Consider the following 18930-nt stretch of genomic DNA (forward strand, 5'->3'; position numbering starts at 1 on the left):
TCAGTTATTACGTACTTCATTTGGTAGAATTTGATATGGATACAATTATTTACGTAAGAATAATGCACTTCAAATGTAATTTAATTAAATAATTAAACGAAATTAATGTGTTAATTGTAAAAAATTGTAAAAAGGATTGCAAAAAAGGTGTAAAATTATTAATACAGCTAGTTTTACTGGCATAACTAGATAGAGGTCAGGGTGGACTTGGCCCCCGAGAAAAGTCAATTAGCGCCCTTACCATTTTATAATTCAGAGATTCTAAAATTTCACGATTTAAAAATTTAAGACTTCCAGAATTTCACAATTTCATCATTTCAGATTTCCAAAATTTCAAATTTCTTAATTTTAAAATTTCTAAGAAATCTGTCCCTCCCCTGAAAAATTCCAATTACGTCAATAGGTAATGTTAGTAGTATAGTAAACTTAGCACGTATATCCTAAGTTCAAGAGTAGACTATAATACTACTACCTTTTAAAAGATTTAAAACCGTGAGAAGCAATAGGTGAGTTATTGCAACTATAGATACATGGGATGCGATATACAGGTCGATAAATAAGCAGGATATATACATAATAAACAACACTTGTTCTATATACACCATAAAATATGGTTATATACTCTCACACAGAGATGGTGTACAATATCCGCTGCTGCATAAAGGTTAGAGATCACCATGCTCATTTTTCACAGCAAGAATAGAAGGAAAATAGAAAAATAAGTTAATATGTATTCATAGATGACAGTATAGGAGAAACAGGAATTCACAAAATCCAAATTGTGACGGTATTAATATTAAAAGTAAGTTAGAAACAAAATAATATGATCTTTAATTATTAAATATTATCAAATTTAGTATATAACTGAGAAATATGAGTAATAGATGAATATAAATCTAAATTTTCCCGCGCAAACGTTTACACGCAAGTAATAGGGTCAGACCCCTTATATATGAGGCCCTTTCCCTGAATTGGACAAGGACTCGGAACATCGCTATTTCTCCTGGAGAAGCTTTGATCGCGAGTGTACTCAAAATACATAAGCAGAACATAAACCAGAAAATGGAACCATAAACTGTTACGAGCTAATAAATCTGTAGTTATCTCGTAATAGGTTGAACCCATTTTACAAATTGATTCAGCACTTAAAATCAATGACAGAAGTTTTCAAATTCTGAATCAATATCTGAAGTGGATCTCACATATCATGAGACATCCTGTACAGCAACAATTTTCGGTTTCACACCAGATGTGGACGCTGCACAGCTACAATTAGAGGCGACAGGAACATATTGGCGGAATTCGGTGGCAAACTGGGACACCTAAGTCTTTATATTCATCCCGACAGCAAATTGAACCCTCCTGTTGAATTCGGACGCTATAGCGCCTAAGCCAAGTGAAATAGGCTAGCGTCAAAGTAAACATGACCTTTACACGCGAATACTTTTTGGTTTCAGAGAAGTAGGCTATCGCAAACATTCCGGTTTCAGTAACATTAATCTTCCTGATTTCAGTCAATTCTGATTACACGTGTGACGTAGAACCATGCATCATACAATGATATAGATAAGTAACAAATATTACATTTCATTTTGACGTGTGGATCTTTTGAAAGATGTTAAACTTACCATTTGGTTTACAAATTCAATTAAAAATTTACCCATTCTTCATTGGGTTCAAATTTACCCGGAGCATACAGCTCCGAGCCCCATTTTATGGAGAGCCCATTATAAGCTTTGCATTTATAATATTAAAAAATATTGAATAAAATTTCTTACTGTTGCTCTTTTTCTTTTAAATTTTAATTAATTTCGAGTAAATTTTAATTTCTGAATCAATCCTCAAAAATTGATAGCCCAGTGTCCAAAAATTCTAATGCGGTCCTGCTCATAGTGTTTAAATTTAAAATCACAGTTCATTTTTAGTATAATTCCTGGATTTTCTCTCTCATTTTCTGGTGGAAACAGCAAAAATAACATTTTCGTCCTTTAAAATCGGTATAAATGGTAGTGAATACTTTCCTAATTACACGATACCTATATTTTTGCACCCACTCTATGAATGCTACCTCTTCCTCATCCTTTTTAATTGCTGCCCACACCATGACTTCACCTCCTCCCTTTCGACGTCGAGATGAAATCCTTCTTTCATTTCTTATGTCACGTGAAAAATAATGAAGGTCACAAGGGCCATTCAGATTAATAAAAAAAGGATCTTCTTTCATAAACGACCTTCTTTTACTCATAGGACCTCTTGTCAGCAAAAATTGCTTTGGATCCACAATTATTTATCCCACTGATAAATTAACAATAAACTAAAAGATTTAATCTTAGCTTGCATATAATCATGCACCAAATGGTTTTATAATTATTGGTTCATCATCATTATCCTTCATTTATTCACGTTGCATTTTAGAATTTATTCGGATAAATGCATCCTGGTATCGATTATGCTTAATTAAGCATAAACCGTATTAATAAATCAGGGTGAACGTACCTGAGATATTGATACGGAAAATCGAGGTAATTTCTCTTGAATTTCCACCATGAAACAATTTTAAAACTGGATTCGTTAATGCGAATTCATGAATAACTTATGGAAATTTCATTGTATCTACTTGGAAATAGGAACTTTTAAGGCATAAAACGAATTGCACGAGGTAACGATATTCGCCTAAAATTACACTGTGTAGGCGTTTTTTATTTTCATACATTAAACTGAAAATTTTCCAACTCCATTCTATTGTCCCCCGCCAGTGAAAATACGTGATGAAGTATATTTTTAGTAATAACGCTGTTTATAATTACAAGTTTCCAGCGAGTTGCTCGCACAGTGTAATTACCTATAAATCATCTATTTTTGGCTCGGTGCCGCATCAACGATGTTCTTCAGGGAGGTTGGACAAAGAAAATGGGGTCTTTTGTGCGACAATGAAAACTGCCGTTGGATATCAATAGGAATTTCAAGAAAAAATCAGCACATCTTTCTTCCGGAGAGCGTTATCGATGTTATACCAAAAGGAACAAAGTGGGCAACCAGGCCATTCGTGAAAAAGCATTGCTAACATTGCATCGTGAAAAATATGACAAAGAACACTCTTGATTCAACCGCTTTGCGTGAAATGTGGTGCTTCGATGCAAACGTACTAAAAGCTTCGTGTTCTATACCGAGTGTTCCACTAAGAGTAGTTGCGATCAAAAAGGGAATGATTCCTCTTGAGAGAAGAAGAGTTTTTTCATATGCAGTTTCGTTTTCAGGGAAATTGTGTTTGCAAATTTTCTAAGATTCGTATAAAAAAAATTTGTTTACAAGGAAAATGATAATTTTAACAAATGATGAATTCTATAAATTAAGAAATAAATCATTGAAGTAAGCGCACCTTGTGTATGAATATGAAACAAGCGGAAAGGCAAGAGGGGTCTGCCCTTTCATTTGGAACCGACAATTCGTAAAGCTTTCTCTGGACAGAAAATTTATATACGACTAACAAGAGCACGTGCTAAATCCAATGATATATTTCATCCATGCCCAATTACACCTGAAAGAGGGTAGCATCAACCCTTAATATGTGGTGGTCAAATTTATGTTTCAGAAGAATAAGCGAAAAATAAGCTGAATAAGAATCGAACAGCACTAAAAAATATAGGCCAAATGGTATATAACAAAGCTTAAAATAAAGATTAACTTGGAAATTTCTGGAACTTGCGTAAAAAAGTAAAATGAGAATCATCAGTTGTCAGAATCTGTACATGTATGATCAGATAAAAAAATTTAACGTACCTTTTGTTACGGTATTTCGCAACTATAATACATACGTATTAAAAAGAAATCTTTTTTTCTGTTTAGAAACCATGCTTTTTATAACTACTTTTTCTCAATTATTTTTTAGATTTCTTTTTAACTAAAATGTAATCAATTTTAATGAAACTATATATCAGAAGATTCTTTGTTGTTTTGAGAGGAAAGTTACATTAAAATATCAATTTTATCAATCATTGTAGGATAACACTGTATTCCAAAATAGCTTCCAATTATAGTTACCGAAAGTTTTACAAGTAAATAGCTTATTTCATCTGTAACAACCTAATATATCAAATAGCTTCAAGCTAACACCATAAGTATCTCATTGCTACATACATGTATTCCATAAGGTACTTCCTGAAATGCAAATTTATGTATGTTTGTTCTTATAGCATAAAGCTAACAGATACGCTTCGAAGGAAAACAAATGAAGTTTATGCGTAGCTATCGAGTAAAACTTTAAGTGAAAAATCATGTCAAAAACTTCAACGCCATGCCTTTAAATTGTTTTGTTCTATTACAGGTGAAAAGGCAGAGAAAATGCATGCAGAAAGGATTGAATACCTCTGAGAAAAAGTTATCTATTTCCATATATGAAATACCGTACAACTTTCCAATTTAAAATATATTTTTATCTTCAATTATTTTAAAAGTAACCTCGATGAATAAGGTTTTATACGTTGATTTCATTCTTTAAACTTGTCTCTGTCGAGAAAATCAACATATTTTATCTATGGCTTTACTTTAAGCCAGGAAAGTTTCATCAAAACTGAGAGAAGAAAGTTGATGGATGTTCCTTGTGGGAGCATGTAAATCCACCATAATGAGACTTTTTATCGTATACTTATATGGGATAAATTTTCCTTAAAAATTCTATTGCTTTGTTAATTTCCCATTAAATCAAGTTTTTCCGGCCATCCCTAGAGAATACGTTCTATGAACTATAAATAGTAAAAAATTGTATATAAGAACAGTCCATTTAAAACTTGGTTAAATAATAGTAAAAAAATATGAAAATTTATAGCTTGTAGTTACTATGAAGTATAGAAACAGATGAGTGATATTTACATCTAGTATGTTCATACTAGTCGTGTTTACTGTTTAAAGTTGTTAAAAGTTGTTAAATGAAACTTCCCCCTGTGTTATTGGCTAATTGCTGAGCTTCATTCAGAAATTATGTACCGTAGTTGTTGTAATCTTTTAAAAGAGCTACAAATAACCTATATTTATTTTTTATTTATACTTATAAAATGTTCTGATAACGTTTGGTAGGAAAAATATGGAATATTCTGTATAATCAGAGACAGACTGGGACGTAAATTTTCCCAAAAGATCAGTGACATAACGAGCACTAATTTGAATTAATTTAGCCTCAAATCTCTATTGGTCACGTCATTAAATAGACTAATTTTTATAGCTTCTGAAAAAGTCTCGAGTCATTTGGTCTAATTTTAAAAGGATATTCTGTTTAAAAGTATTTCATATCCAGGTAGGAAGCAGGAGGAGGGAGAAGCGGGAAAGAGTGGCAAAGAGGAAAACGGTGGTCCTGCGAAATCCTGATATAATTTTTATAATATTCGTAGAAAGTTTATAACAATATTTTTCAAATAATTTTTTGACACACGTAGTAGTAGAAACGTAACTTCTTAATTAGAGGCAGTTCCTCTAATGCCGGACATTAGTATTTTGTTAAACAATTAAAAATAAGTCGAAAAATTCATTCTGCAGAGAGAGTAAGGACGATATTCTGGCTCAATACGTCTCAGTATTGTATAAAATTAAAGGGAAGAATATTTTAAGAAAAGTTTAAATGTACGCTGCTAGGAGAACTCCCCCTACTGTTCCTCAATATTACCCCGCCCTAGCCATTATCGGTTTTCGATGCGTTTTCAATTGTACGTTCCGATCACTCTTAAAGAGTTCACAAGTAATTAAAGGCTGTATCATTCTGTGATTAAACAACATAGTATTAGAAACAAGTAGCTATTTTTATCGAGGTTAGGGAAAGGTTCAAAAATATACAAAATAGGATATTGATTTCAGAAGAAGAAGAAATTGAAATTGGGCAGCATAGTCCGAAAAGTAGAATAGGTCAGCAGTGTCGTGACAATAAATTCAGTGAATAGCACCCATAAATTAAATCTACCGTTTGAATACATCGCTAAAAAATTATTTTATTATGCCTGCGTGAAAAGTCAATAAATAACTTATTATAGGAATAAATAAAAAAGAACAAGTTCTTGTGGTAAACCTATAATAACGCGAATATATATTTTATGGACAATTATTTCAATCAATACTGTTATTATTAAATTTCCTTCTGCATAAAGAGTTTAAACGGTATTTTATTACATAATAAAATGGAGTAGAAGGTTGTAACGTTAAAATTTTATTTTCCTACCCGCATTTAATTTTTAATGTATTTTTCTGTTTCCTCTGATATAATAAAACATATATCACGTAGAATAATACACACCGAGGCAGCAACGTGTAAGGTATAATAATGTTGAGACTTTTTATGTAGGACATGCAGGGTGTTCATAAATTTCCACCATCTAGAATTACTAATCCGATGGTTCTCAACTAGTAGTACATGTATCCCTAATGATATGCAAGAGGTTTGTGCAATATACAGTACAATAATTTTAATATTATATTATTCAATAATCGTATAGTATCGAGAATGGTAGTCTTACCCAGAGAAAATTACGATGCTAGGCCCTAGAATTCCCCGAGCACTCACCTGTCCTAATAAATGTCCACGAAAAGGATCCCATATCTACAAATATTGGAAAAAATGTACCTTTCGTATATTTTTTCTTATCATCTTCCGTTTAGCAATTATTTTTAATGACAGAAATTTATTAACATCCCCTATCTTTTACGCTCTTCTCCCGAAGAATTTATTCAAATTTCGATGATAAATACTCATTAACTTTGTATTTTACACGTATAAAAGCTATTCGTCTTCTCTGATTGCCTTTTCTCATCACGTTACACTACCAACATCTTGATGCTATGTCGTTCACCGTAACGGTGCTGATATACCTATATGTATTCTATAAAACCGAAATTTTACGTATACTTGCTGCGACACCATTTAGATGGATTTGTTGAAACTAGGTTAAATACAGACGACACGTTCCATGAGCAAATAACTGCATACATATAAAAACAATCTCTTTGATTTATGAACATTGATACCGTATCGGTTTATTATTAAATGATTTGGAATGATTTATTGAGATTAATGGTTCCTACGGTTCTCCTAGCTTGTAATTTCATTTCATGACAATGAAACATGTTATATTTCTTTAATTGTTGAAATAAATTATTTGTAAGAGGTATAAAATACTGAATGCTTTTATCAAATATTTAAGTTAAAATATATTGATTTCTGGAAAATCCATGGAAAAACAAAATTGAATCGGCAAAAATATAGAAATAATACTAAAATTCAATTTATTAAATCCTTAAGATGACTAGGAAAACACAATCCTCCTGAAGACGTAATGCGATTAGGAAACTAAGGATTCAACTTGAGGAAGATAAATTATTCGCCCTACGTGAAAAGAACTTTTCACGATATAAATTGATTCGTAAAAACAATCCTGAATCTCGTAGATTTTAAATAAACCCTCAGATTATTAGATTCTTCCAGAAGTTTATATTATTGTAACAATCTTGAAGGTATATTTTTTCTTTTTTAAATAATTAGCGATAAAACGTAGGAAGGTTATTTGACAACATTTTAAAAAACTATTTAAAATATTGCTACCAGGAGTATGCGGGTACCAGAGCATAAAATATGTACAATAAAAATGAAAATACACCACCTGCTTCACGCCTCTGCACTTCCCTGTTCTCTTAAACAAATTAAATAATTCCCCTTTCCTGTCGCAAAATGAACGTCGAAAGAATATTCTTAAGAATCATCCGCGACGCTAATGGAAGCCCCATAACTCGATAACCTTTCGTTCAAGCTAAAGTTGAAAGCAGTGTCATCAGAATCATCCGGGACACAACATCCTCTAAAAGCTTTTGCAAACTACAAGAACACGATGCTTCAGAAGGGGGAGCAACGACCTACCTTTCGTCGAGCTTAAACGAGGACCTCGACAGGTCGCTCCAGGCACTCATGCTTCGGCTGCGTCTCCTGCAGGAGGTTTGTGGCGCGAGTAGCCTGGAGCTGCTTCGTCTCCTAGTCGACGCCAGATTCTCCGGCTGGAAGTAGACCCTCGGCGAGTGGATCTTCTGTTGAGCGTTCGGTGGCGTGGACGATGGTGTGACGGCAGCCGAGGTGTGAAGTTCCGGCAGTGCCTCGTAGTCCCATGCTCTGGCTCCCATCTCGAGCAGGGGCACCGACGAGGCAGCGTTTTGCCCTCGCAGAGGATCCCGAGGCTTACGCTGGTGAAACAGGGCGAGCAGCTGACGAACGGGCGACTCGTTCGCCCTTTGCTCCTTTTTTCTCGATAGAAACTTCACTTTGTTGCGTGGAATCGTTTAAATAATTGTCCGCGAACGAATCGATCTACGATGTCCCTCCGATGACATCATTATCACTTCGATTGATCGCCTCATCATCCTTACGTAGTGGGAACACGAAGCGTCCGAACATTGTACTTCAACAACTCGCTGGTCATTCTGGAACGGTGAAACCAATCGAACCACGTGCGATCTTTTTCCATTGTGACTGAATATCAGGTTTTTGTGTGGTTTTTTCTTTTTAAGATAAATTCGATAATTCGAGTTTCACGCACTCGTGATTATTTAGTAGCAATCCTTCTATGGAGAGTGGAGATAGCGTGATCGATTCTGCACCACTTTATACTTGTTCCAGAGTATTAGCGTAATCTCCAATCGATAAGACTGGTGCATTAAATTTGATGGTTATCCCTTTTGATGGTCGAGTGTTATGTCCTTAGAACCGAGTCTCTCTTCGTTCCACAGAGTGTCGTCATTAGTGAGAATCGTTATTTCCGATGAAAAATTAAATGAATCGTATTCGAATCTTCAAAACTCTCGAACGGAAGTAATTATTATTTTGAAAATGTATCAATAGTAAAGTTTCTACGTATTCACAACATTAACAGTTAGTTAATTAAAAGTTAAATAATTGCAACGAAGCGTGCGAAATGAATAATTATTTGTCTTGAAATGCTATTCGATGAGGCGTGAAAATCTCTTTAAACAGACTTCCGTTTAAAACTAGTTAACCCTCAGTCGGCAGACTATAGAGAGAGCGACAACTTTAATATAATTTTGTATTTCATATTATTTTCATTTCCTAAATTGCATACTATTCCTTTAAAAATTCTGGTTCCAATATATAAAACTCTTTTGTTTAAAAATTATCCCTTTAACTTTAAGTAAATATCCTTGTGTATATTTTGTGAATTTGAGTCACGATTGACCCAAGCTCCGCTGCTCAAGGGTTAATAAAATCGTGTTTTTCAAAAGCTTCTTGCAAGTGATTTCGATTAACAAGTGCAACGTTCGAATATAAACGAAAACAACAATTCTAGCGATTTTTTTTTTCTTTTATTACAATATCAAAGTAAGGAAAATTGTTCAAAAATGATTCTCGACACCTCGAGCGTATCAGAATTATCAACAAATAAATCTAGCGTAACTATCATGAACAGTTCTTCAACAACGATCACAAAATTACCATCTACTCCCTGAATTCTATTATCTATGTATTTAACAATAATCTTTGAAAACTTAACTTTTATGAAAAGTCTGTTGAATATCTGTCGATCGATGTCAAATAACGCTGGCCCTTTTGATAATGGCCATATCGATAAACATTATACCTCAATGACACTCGATACCAGAACGCTTTGCATCCTTCCATTGTTTCCTCTTTCCCTCCGCGTTAATTTCAAGCAAACAAAATGATCATTATCCCATTTGCAGCAGAACGCCGTGATTCCGTGTTGTCGAAGGACTATCGTGCACGTATCGACGAGTCGGCAGGAAGCATTCGCAAACACGTCGTAAATAAACAAACAAATGGATCGCTTTGACGTTTTCAGGGGCGATTTAATGGATCGCTGCGGTTTTAACGAGTGGCTTCCCAGACGGCGACAATTTGTAGTTTCTCGTTACGACAGAATTTCGATTACCCTACATACAGTCACGTGATGACGAGTGTCGAAGGTCAAGGTTGCAATGTTATTTGTTGATCTGGTTAAAAGGTCTTAATATTACGACAAGTTGCGGAGCATTCTCGATGCATTCAATTTTCAACAAATCCCTCATTTTCATTAGTATTTTTTTCCTTCTTATTCAGAACTTATCGTGTACCGTGCGTGTTCTCGGGATGTTCTCCAAATATTAATTTATTTCTATCGCAATAGCCCCCTCGTACACGTTGATAAACGTCACATAGAATCATAACGAGTGTTCACTTTAACCAACACACGAGACTAGCTAATCCAGCTATTAACTCGATGAACATCGAATGACGATACGTCGTTATTCTCTATCTCGTCCTCATCCGATTCGGCATTCATCGTTCCGATGCAGAAACTCTCATTGTCCGGGTTAATCGATGCAACGTAACGAACGCAAGAATTCAGGCATTCAATCTTTCGTTTCAATTGAACGAGCGAACAAAATGACACGATGTACGGTTAAAGTATTCGTGATCGAACACGACCACCTTTCACGGTCTTATCCTCAGATAGAAATCAGCTGATCTGCTGTTCGAGGCAATTTCACGGTTCGTTGAGCGTCTGACAAATTTCCCTGAATGCGTTCTGTGTCTCCCGAAACTTTGACGATTTTCCAAGTTATCAACGGTTGAACGTTTAACCGGTGAAACGTATCGACGTTGTTACCGCATCGGCCTTGACATAACCGAGTGTTATGACAACCCCATAGCATTAGTGAATCGTAAACCGAGCACGTCACAATGGTGTTTGTCCAACGAAATTGGCCATCCTCTCGACTGCGGGAAAAGTCGGTTGTCCTTGAACCGAGACCGCGTTGCAAGAGGAAACTGGTGAAAAATTCAGGCGGGATTTTCTTCCAGTGGAAATGGCGGATGGTAATAAGGCCGAACGATCGGCTCGCAGATAACGTGTCACTGAAAGTTCTGTCAGATTGCTCTCTTGTCCACTGGTTTTCCACTCAGCGAACAGCCAGCTCGCAGCTCACCACCCCGTACTGCGGTACATCGTAGCAGTTTTCTCTCGTGCTTTACCACCCCTTACTCTCCGAATCACCGACATTCCACCCCTCTCTTTCGCTCCCTCCTTATACACGCTACACCGTTCCTCTCTCTTCCTTCCTCCCTCTCGTCCTGTCAACCGGCTATCCCTGGCTCTCTCTTCAACCCCCGATTCCTCTCTGTCCAACGTACAACGGATACGTGACGATACGGCGCACACATGCACGTGGCGCCGTCGTTGTCAAGGCGACTGCGCCACCGGATGCTTCGCACCGCTTTTCCCGTACCCCGTCATCCACATATCGGTCTCAAGATCATGCGATCGTGATAAATGATCCCGATATCCGCTAAGATAAACGAGGATCGAACAGTGTTTTTCGATCGTTTACACTTGAATCCTACCCGAGGGATCGAGGATCTTCTCACGGGACACAAAGTTTTTATGAGCACCACGATGGGGAAGGTTTTTTGGGATTTACATAATGTTTTTTTATAGTACTTTTTTGGGGTAAGAACTTAACGTTGGAATTAACTGTATTTTGTTTCAGGAATATATAGGGGATGATTACTTCGAAATCCAGGGTAACGAAAGGGAGGGATTGAGAATGAGAATGAATCTTTATCAAGCGACTGGGTTTTTGTTATTTTAATTAAACGAGCGTCCGTTAATTGGATGATCGGATTAATTTTGATATATCGGTGAAGAGAAATGATAAGAAACCGAGGGTCTCCGTTATAGTAATTCGGTATTTCAGAAGAGTGAAACGCGATGAATGGATGGAATACAGCATCGATTCACACTGGGCCAAACCTAAACTTGCGTAGCGAGCTTGCGCTCTCCAGGCGGATAAAGCGCGGAAAGCTCGAACTTTCAATACGCCACGTGGTCCACCTCTTACGATACGCGACTATCGTTAGACTACCGAGTTGTGTACTACAGCGTATAATTTAGGTTTCCTTTATAATTAGTTAAAAGGAAGTGCAGAAGACAAAGAGATCCAAACTCAATTTTGTTCTTTGAGTGCGAAAATAAAAGACTCGTCCTAGTTGCCTTCCTTGATTCTCTCAATTGAAAGTAAGTAACGTGAGAATACCTATACTTGAAAAATTACAAATTCTACTGAAAATAACAAATATCGTAAAAGTACAACGAAAAATCTATCACCTAGAAATTAAATTTATACGACACTTATTCTAAATTTTAACTGAATGAAATATCAAATATTGAATTTTTATTTAATGTTCCCTACATGTCACTAATTGTCCGATTAAATTATGCCAAAAGTTTGTTACCTAATGAAAAGAGAATTAAGTGGTCATTAAATTGTTTCTTTGGGGATGCATGAATTTAGCAAAGTCAAGCAGCGCACTCTGGAGTGAAGCAGATGCATTGTAACAAAATATTGACTAGAAACACCAACGAAAGACGGTCTCTCGTCGGTGTTAGAAGGGAGGGATGTTGAAAACTGAAATGCTTACAAATTCCAGGAAACCGGCCGATAAAGCAGGAAGATGTAGAAGACTTCTCAGCATATACATGTTATCTATTTCAACGTGTACCTTGTTGACCCACAAACAACTCCTTCGAGAAATAACATATGCCAAAATACGTGCAATTAAACCCATTGACAGAGAATAATAAAGCATCTCTGTTGAAAGAGAATAAATAAGGAGTATCAAATTTACTTTTCCCGCACATCAAGGGTCAAGTACTTTCTACTTTACCTACATAAGAGTACCTTCTTGAGAGCTACCGACAACAACGATGTAAGAAGAAGCATAAAGCTCGATTTACAGGGGTCCAAGTGAACCAAAGCACCGTCCACCATGTATGTATTTAGTCAAACCATCTACCCGCCGGGGGTTAATTTTACCCTCGGTAGGATCTAGAATATACTACTTAATCCAGTTAATTAAAGTTTAATGCAAAATGCAATTTACTTTATCTCAAATTAACTACCACACTGTTTTATTTATTCAAAAACGTATACATTTATGTACTTCGATACTTTCCTTTTATAAACATTTAAAAATTATATTGTAAATATTAAAAAGTTATCATTTTATTATACAAAAATTTCTAACAGAATTCTTTAAAATATTTGCTCTATAATTTGCTTCTCCCTTGGTCTTTCTAGGATTAAGTTATAATGTAATTCAATAATTAAAAACAGCTTGAAGAGTACTAATATAAATGATTGAAACACTATAAAAAAATAACCAATTGATAATAAACAGTAAATTTTACTTTAAAAATTAGTAATTAAATTTACTAATTTTGAACATTTTCTATAGCGTCCTCATTATATGTATTTGCATTACTCTTTGATCCAGTTTCTAGTTTCCCTTGTGCTACATACACGCATAACTTTACTAGTTCACACCTAAGGCCGCGAACTAATAACGTGAAGCTCACCTAACTTATCCAACAAGAAAATGAAGATAAAAACACAGTGACGGTAAAAGAAGCTTACAAATATATGTCATCCGTGAACATGAGCCGTGTAATGGCAACTTTCACGGTGCAATCACGTAAATTGTTTGACGACCTACATTTCTAAAGATCTTTACTATCCCCATATTCTATTTTATAAAATTAACCTTCTTTGAGACTACATAATTTTCTCTGAGACTACATATTACTCGAAACTTAAATATTGAGGTATAATAAATTATTATTCCAAATATAAACAGAAAGATCTGTATATAAAACAGGGTCAGCGATATTAATTAGCTAGTTAATTAACCAGGGGCGGCTTGTGCATAGGCGTTGCGCAACTACAACACCCTCAATTATTCTCGTTGTATTATTTCATCAGTAATAAACAATATTTTTCATATTCAATTTTTTTTTCATTTTTACCATAATTTTGATATATTTTCCAAACATGTAAACACTGTGTTTTCAATGTATATGTATGTATCAAAAGTTGTAACACCCCCATGATTTTAAGCCACGAGCCACTTATGTAATTAACCCTCGCAATCCCAAGAGAAGGGCGGATAATTTTTGTCCCTGATGTTATATTGTATGCATTTAATTTTGTATCGGACTTTCAAGACTGTTGGAATGTTGCATTAATTTTCCAGATATTGTTATTTTTTGACAATGCGTACAATGTGCCCCCCTCCCCCCATCCGATGGTAATTCATGATATAGAAAATACATTGGTACTGTGAACATTAAAAATTATTATTTTTCATCAATATAAATACAATTTAATAACAAAAGGTCACATTAAACACTAGACATTTTTTTAATGATACGAAGATTGCAAACTCAATGTAACATTTTTCCAATATTTGTTCCAGCTTTGTTGACAATCTTCGTCATCGTTTATCATTTCCGTTTCTAGCAAATTTAAAGACTCATCTCCTGCTAGCTGGAGCGGATATACGAAAGAAATTGCAACTATGAAGATGTGACGGTTCGCAGGCAAGAGACGTTTCGTTTCCGACTATTCCCTTTAATCTTGAATTTCCATGGAAAAGAATGGAGCCTCGAGAAGAAGGGAAATTAAAAAGTCGCTGATGAATAATTAGTTCAGTAACCATATGTGAGATTTGAAAAACACATTGTAGATTGTCGAAAAGGGGAGGAAATTCCGTGGAGAGTTTTAAAGGGAAAGTTTCACGTGATGACTGATTAAACTTTTGAAATGGAGTTTCATATTCTTCTACAGCGCGTTTCTCTTGGAGATCACTATTTTAGAATCAATAATTTTACATTAATAAAATGAGAATATTGCAAAAAGACACGAAAAAATAATATCGACTTCTACACCGATTTGCTCCTTTAAAATTGCCAAATTTTGTGGTATAGTACGTAGAATTGAAAATTATATTATGAAATAATAATTATTTCCTAACTTTTTATAAACGTATAATAATTAGAGCAGTTTGTAAGTATATTCTCATTTCAAAATGACACATTTAACTTTAAGTTAATGTCTTCGTATATTTTTTGTAAGTCTAGGTTTTAATTTATTCAGATTCCGCTGTTCAGGGGTTAAGCATCACGGTATAATATAAATCATTTGCATTTTATGTTTTATAACACAAGGCAAGGTATATGTTAAATTTCCAAACAAAAGTTGAATTCTCAGATTCTACAAGAGAAGAAAAGAAAAGAATCTTCAAACTTCCCAGTTAGAAATCAAATTTCCTGACAATACAGAAAAATTCCGTTGTGAAAAGATTGTCCTAAAGTTTACCGGTATATGGAACGTCACTTCAAAGCGGCGCGGCGGTAAGTCTTTTGTAAAACTTTCACGGAAACTTGTTCAGATAGAGGAGAAAAACATAAATACGAGAAAGGTCCGCCGGTAGGTTTTTGAAGGTACACAAAACGGTTGACAAAAGAGAAGGGCAGGGAAAACTAGTAAAAATAGAAACACAGGTCGATATTAATTGTGTCAAGTGCAGCCCTCAGCTTCTGCGCGAAATAAGACAATGCTTTTCTGAATTCGGCTGGTGTCGATTCGATGAAGCAGAAGGTGAATATGAGCACGTATCCGTGGCACGAAGCTTGGAAGGAAAAGCGACAATGACCGTCTTATGAGAAAGGAGAATTCCGTTGTCATCCCGAGTCTTGCATACATTTGCATTAATGAATTCTGAATCGTGCTAACTGCTCCTTGATAGTTAACACGCGACTATGGATATGCGCTATCACGAAGTTAGTGAATTCACTATCTTGAATATTCTACGGTATAAAATGAATGAACAATTTTTTTTTTAAAGGTATCCACCACGTCAGACACGGCGAACTGGTGACTCATGAGCTGTATACGTTCTCATTCTACTGAACCATAGGGAATTGCGGATTGACTAATTAATGTGGATTGATTGATTAATTAATTGTTGATTGTCGGATTGACTACTAGAGGAATATTGAAAAACTTTTTATTACTAATTATTACTAGAAACAATTTGTCTCCATCAAAATTATTATTCTTCTGACAGATGCATATTTTTAATCCTTTTATAACTAATAAGGCGTCTATATCCCACTTGACCTATTTATTTTTTCACATAACAGGACAACAGAGACTTAATTTTTGTGTATTTTCTAATATTGCATCCAACGAACACTTTCGTAATACTATTCATAATTCATTGTAATAGTACCTAACCATTGTAATCTACCTGACTGCCTTTTTTGTTACAAAATGTAACGCGGGTAAGTGACCAAAGTCGTAAATTCATTTCTAAGCAAATGGTACCTGTGTACATTTTTTTTTCTATTATGAAACATCACTACGTGTGACGTACTTGCGTTATGATGCCGTCTTTGAAAATTTTTGAGAAGCTCATTTATTTTACATTTCTATAAAGCTATAAGGCATAAATCGGTTGGGTAAGAAAGACCCTAGGAGCAAAGATCACAAAAAGTAGAGGAGTGGATTAACATGACGTGCGGAGTACCTTTCTGTAACCCTCTCTATTCGACAAATTTTATTATAAACAATTGATCATATTCATTATTAGAATTTATAAGCGTCAACACCTTCGACATTTCATTTTTTATCTGTTTTATCAAATGTTATTTTTGCAGCATACGTAGAATAAAACGCTTAAATATAATTCTGTTAATTGTCTCTTGTTAACTGTAAAAAGGAATTTGAAATTACAAAAATCAAAAACTCGACGGAATGTGGGCCGTCAAAGTGCAAAACATAAAGAAAGAAATGAAATGAACGTTAGAGGGGTATAAAAATTGTATTGACAATGTTTCATTTCGAAAACGTTTGAGAATTTTAAACAAAAAGAAAAAACGAGGCAACAATAAATATGTATCTAATGGAAGAAAAAATGACGAGAAGAAGGTGTAATAAAACTCAACGGAGTAAAAGAGTTCTTTCCATATATGAATGATTTCAGAAAGGGTTACTCCCTGTTAAATCCAGCTCACATATCAAAATTCCGCCAATACCTTTTTTTTTCATTTCGTACGTGCTTCTGACCGACTTTCGTCCGAAAGATATCGAGATACTGGAGCGTGAAAAACTAGACACCTCGTCAAAAGAAGCGATTCAACATGATTTTGATTCAGACGCCTTTAACTATTAAAAATGTTACTCCTTTATTTTTCCAGCATCAATAACATTTGCATCTAATTAAATCAATTCTATGACGTGTACCGACCTGTTTATAAAGTTGAGATATTAGCATCTGAAGAAAAAAATTCCTATTTAAATGATTTCTGAAACAGAAGTTTCTATTGTCTAACATTTCTTTTCTAATACAAAAAGAAATAAGTAAAGCTATTATGCTATTTGTGTTTTTTACAAAAAAACTAAGTTTATTAAATAAGTTTATATTAACATGTACAAATGCCATTATAGCCATTTTTAGATAGAATCTGAATTTGGGTTTAGCTCATATCTGCGAAAATACGACATTGACACTTCTTGCACCAAGCTACAGAATTAAATTGATTGTTGCAAAGTGATAATGAATCTAACACCTAGCCATGATATTGTGTTTAATTAATAAGTTCTAGTTTAGTGCGGGAAATACAGCCACTAAATGGTCCAATATGACGGGAAGTTTACTTTAGCATAATTGAAACGTCTATCGGTAACCTAATTAAAGGTGTTAACGAGTGGCACTTATCAAACAGGTAAATTGCAGGAGATTGTCGGGTCGAAAGAGAATATAGTCACGTAATATTGAAATAATTGACCCTAATGATTTTTTTAATAATCTGTTAATAACAGTAACAAGAAAGAAAATTGGGTTTCTTATGTAGTGTTTTTTTTTTATTAATAATATAACTATGAATATTTTCATAGTTTGTTATTGGAAGCTCTTTTAACAAAATAATAGAAAATGTGAAAATAAGAATGTCATTGGATCGATGGTTGCGTAATGATCACCATGGGAGACGAGGATTCGATTCCTGGTGTCAGTAATCCCCTATTTTCCACGAGTGCCTACAGTAGTATACAATTTTCATTTCAATTTACAAGATACAACTGAGTTATTCAATAAAATAGATCGTTATCTTCAAGAAAGCAAACTGAGATAATTATCAAATAAAAAATTCAACAACATAGTTGGCCTGATTTCAGAACTATTTCTAGATCCCCTTCGAGGCTACCTCATCCATTGAAATTCCAAGACGGTTGTATAATGGACACCGTGTCATACAATTCGTGGTCTTATAAGAATTCACGATCTTAAAGAAAGAAAATTGAGAAAATACACGGTTTAACACTCGGAAGACGAACGTTTTGGAAGTTCAAAGTTTTGGAATTTGAAAGTTCAATTGTATATAAAGTATAAAATATACTTTCGCCTATAAATAGTATTATTTCCTTAGATGTCCGAGCACGCGATATCGCGTGCTCCATTGTCAATTCTTGAATAGCAAAAATATAGCGTGACCTAAGTAGAAAGTTCAGAGTGTCCCAAGAAAATACCAAAATGACCTTGCAATCGTTGCATGAGAGTTAATGTAAATATGAAAATATTTAAAAAATCTAAATATTAAATTTCTAATATTTTGTGAATATATGTATAATATCAAGTTTAAATTTGCAAGTAAATTTTTGACTATCAGCATATGATTCCAGCAGGAAATCGTTCACTTGAACTGGCAATTTTTCTTTTTAACCGACTTCGAAAAAGAAGGAGTTTACTCAATTCGTATATTTTTTTTTTTCGAACCCCTCTCTTGGTAATCTCTTCTTCATTTGCGAAGGAAATTCGCGGCTTAATTTGTTTCCTTCAAACCTCTTTCCCTTTCGTAAATTGAATTAAAGTTTCCACCAGTTTTATACTTGTGTACAAGTCCGACTATACAGAGCCGCACCTACACGACTATTGTGCATAAAAGATAACCACAACAGTACTTTTATTTGCCACGCAAAGTTGCAAACCCATTTAGCTTGAATTAGTTGATGAGTTTCAGAAACTTTTGTAAACGTCAATTTTTTATAAACTTA

At 34.5% G+C, this 18930-nt stretch overlaps 2 protein-coding genes across 2 annotated transcripts in view; both read right to left on the bottom strand.

The window, feature by feature from the left end:
• Nucleotides 1-18930, bottom strand: part of LOC114880023 (potassium channel subfamily T member 2) — a 149919-nt gene that overhangs the window by 125158 nt on the left and 5831 nt on the right. The window lies entirely within an intron of this gene.
• LOC114880067 lies at nucleotides 7888-10984 on the bottom strand. Its single transcript, XM_029195678.2, has one exon. The coding sequence runs from the start codon at nucleotides 8146-8148 to the stop codon at nucleotides 7888-7890; it is 261 nt and encodes an 86-aa protein (XP_029051511.1). The 5' UTR covers nucleotides 8149-10984.

Source organism: Osmia bicornis, chromosome 4, assembly GCF_907164935.1.
Source record: "Osmia bicornis bicornis chromosome 4, iOsmBic2.1, whole genome shotgun sequence".
Classification (NCBI taxonomy): domain Eukaryota; kingdom Metazoa; phylum Arthropoda; class Insecta; order Hymenoptera; family Megachilidae; genus Osmia; species Osmia bicornis.

What these genes read in the sequence shown, in the direction of transcription:
- LOC114880067 (XM_029195678.2), bottom strand. Translation starts at nt 8,148, where the DNA reads ATGGGAGCCAGAGCATGGGACTACGAGGCACTGCCGGAACTTCACACC.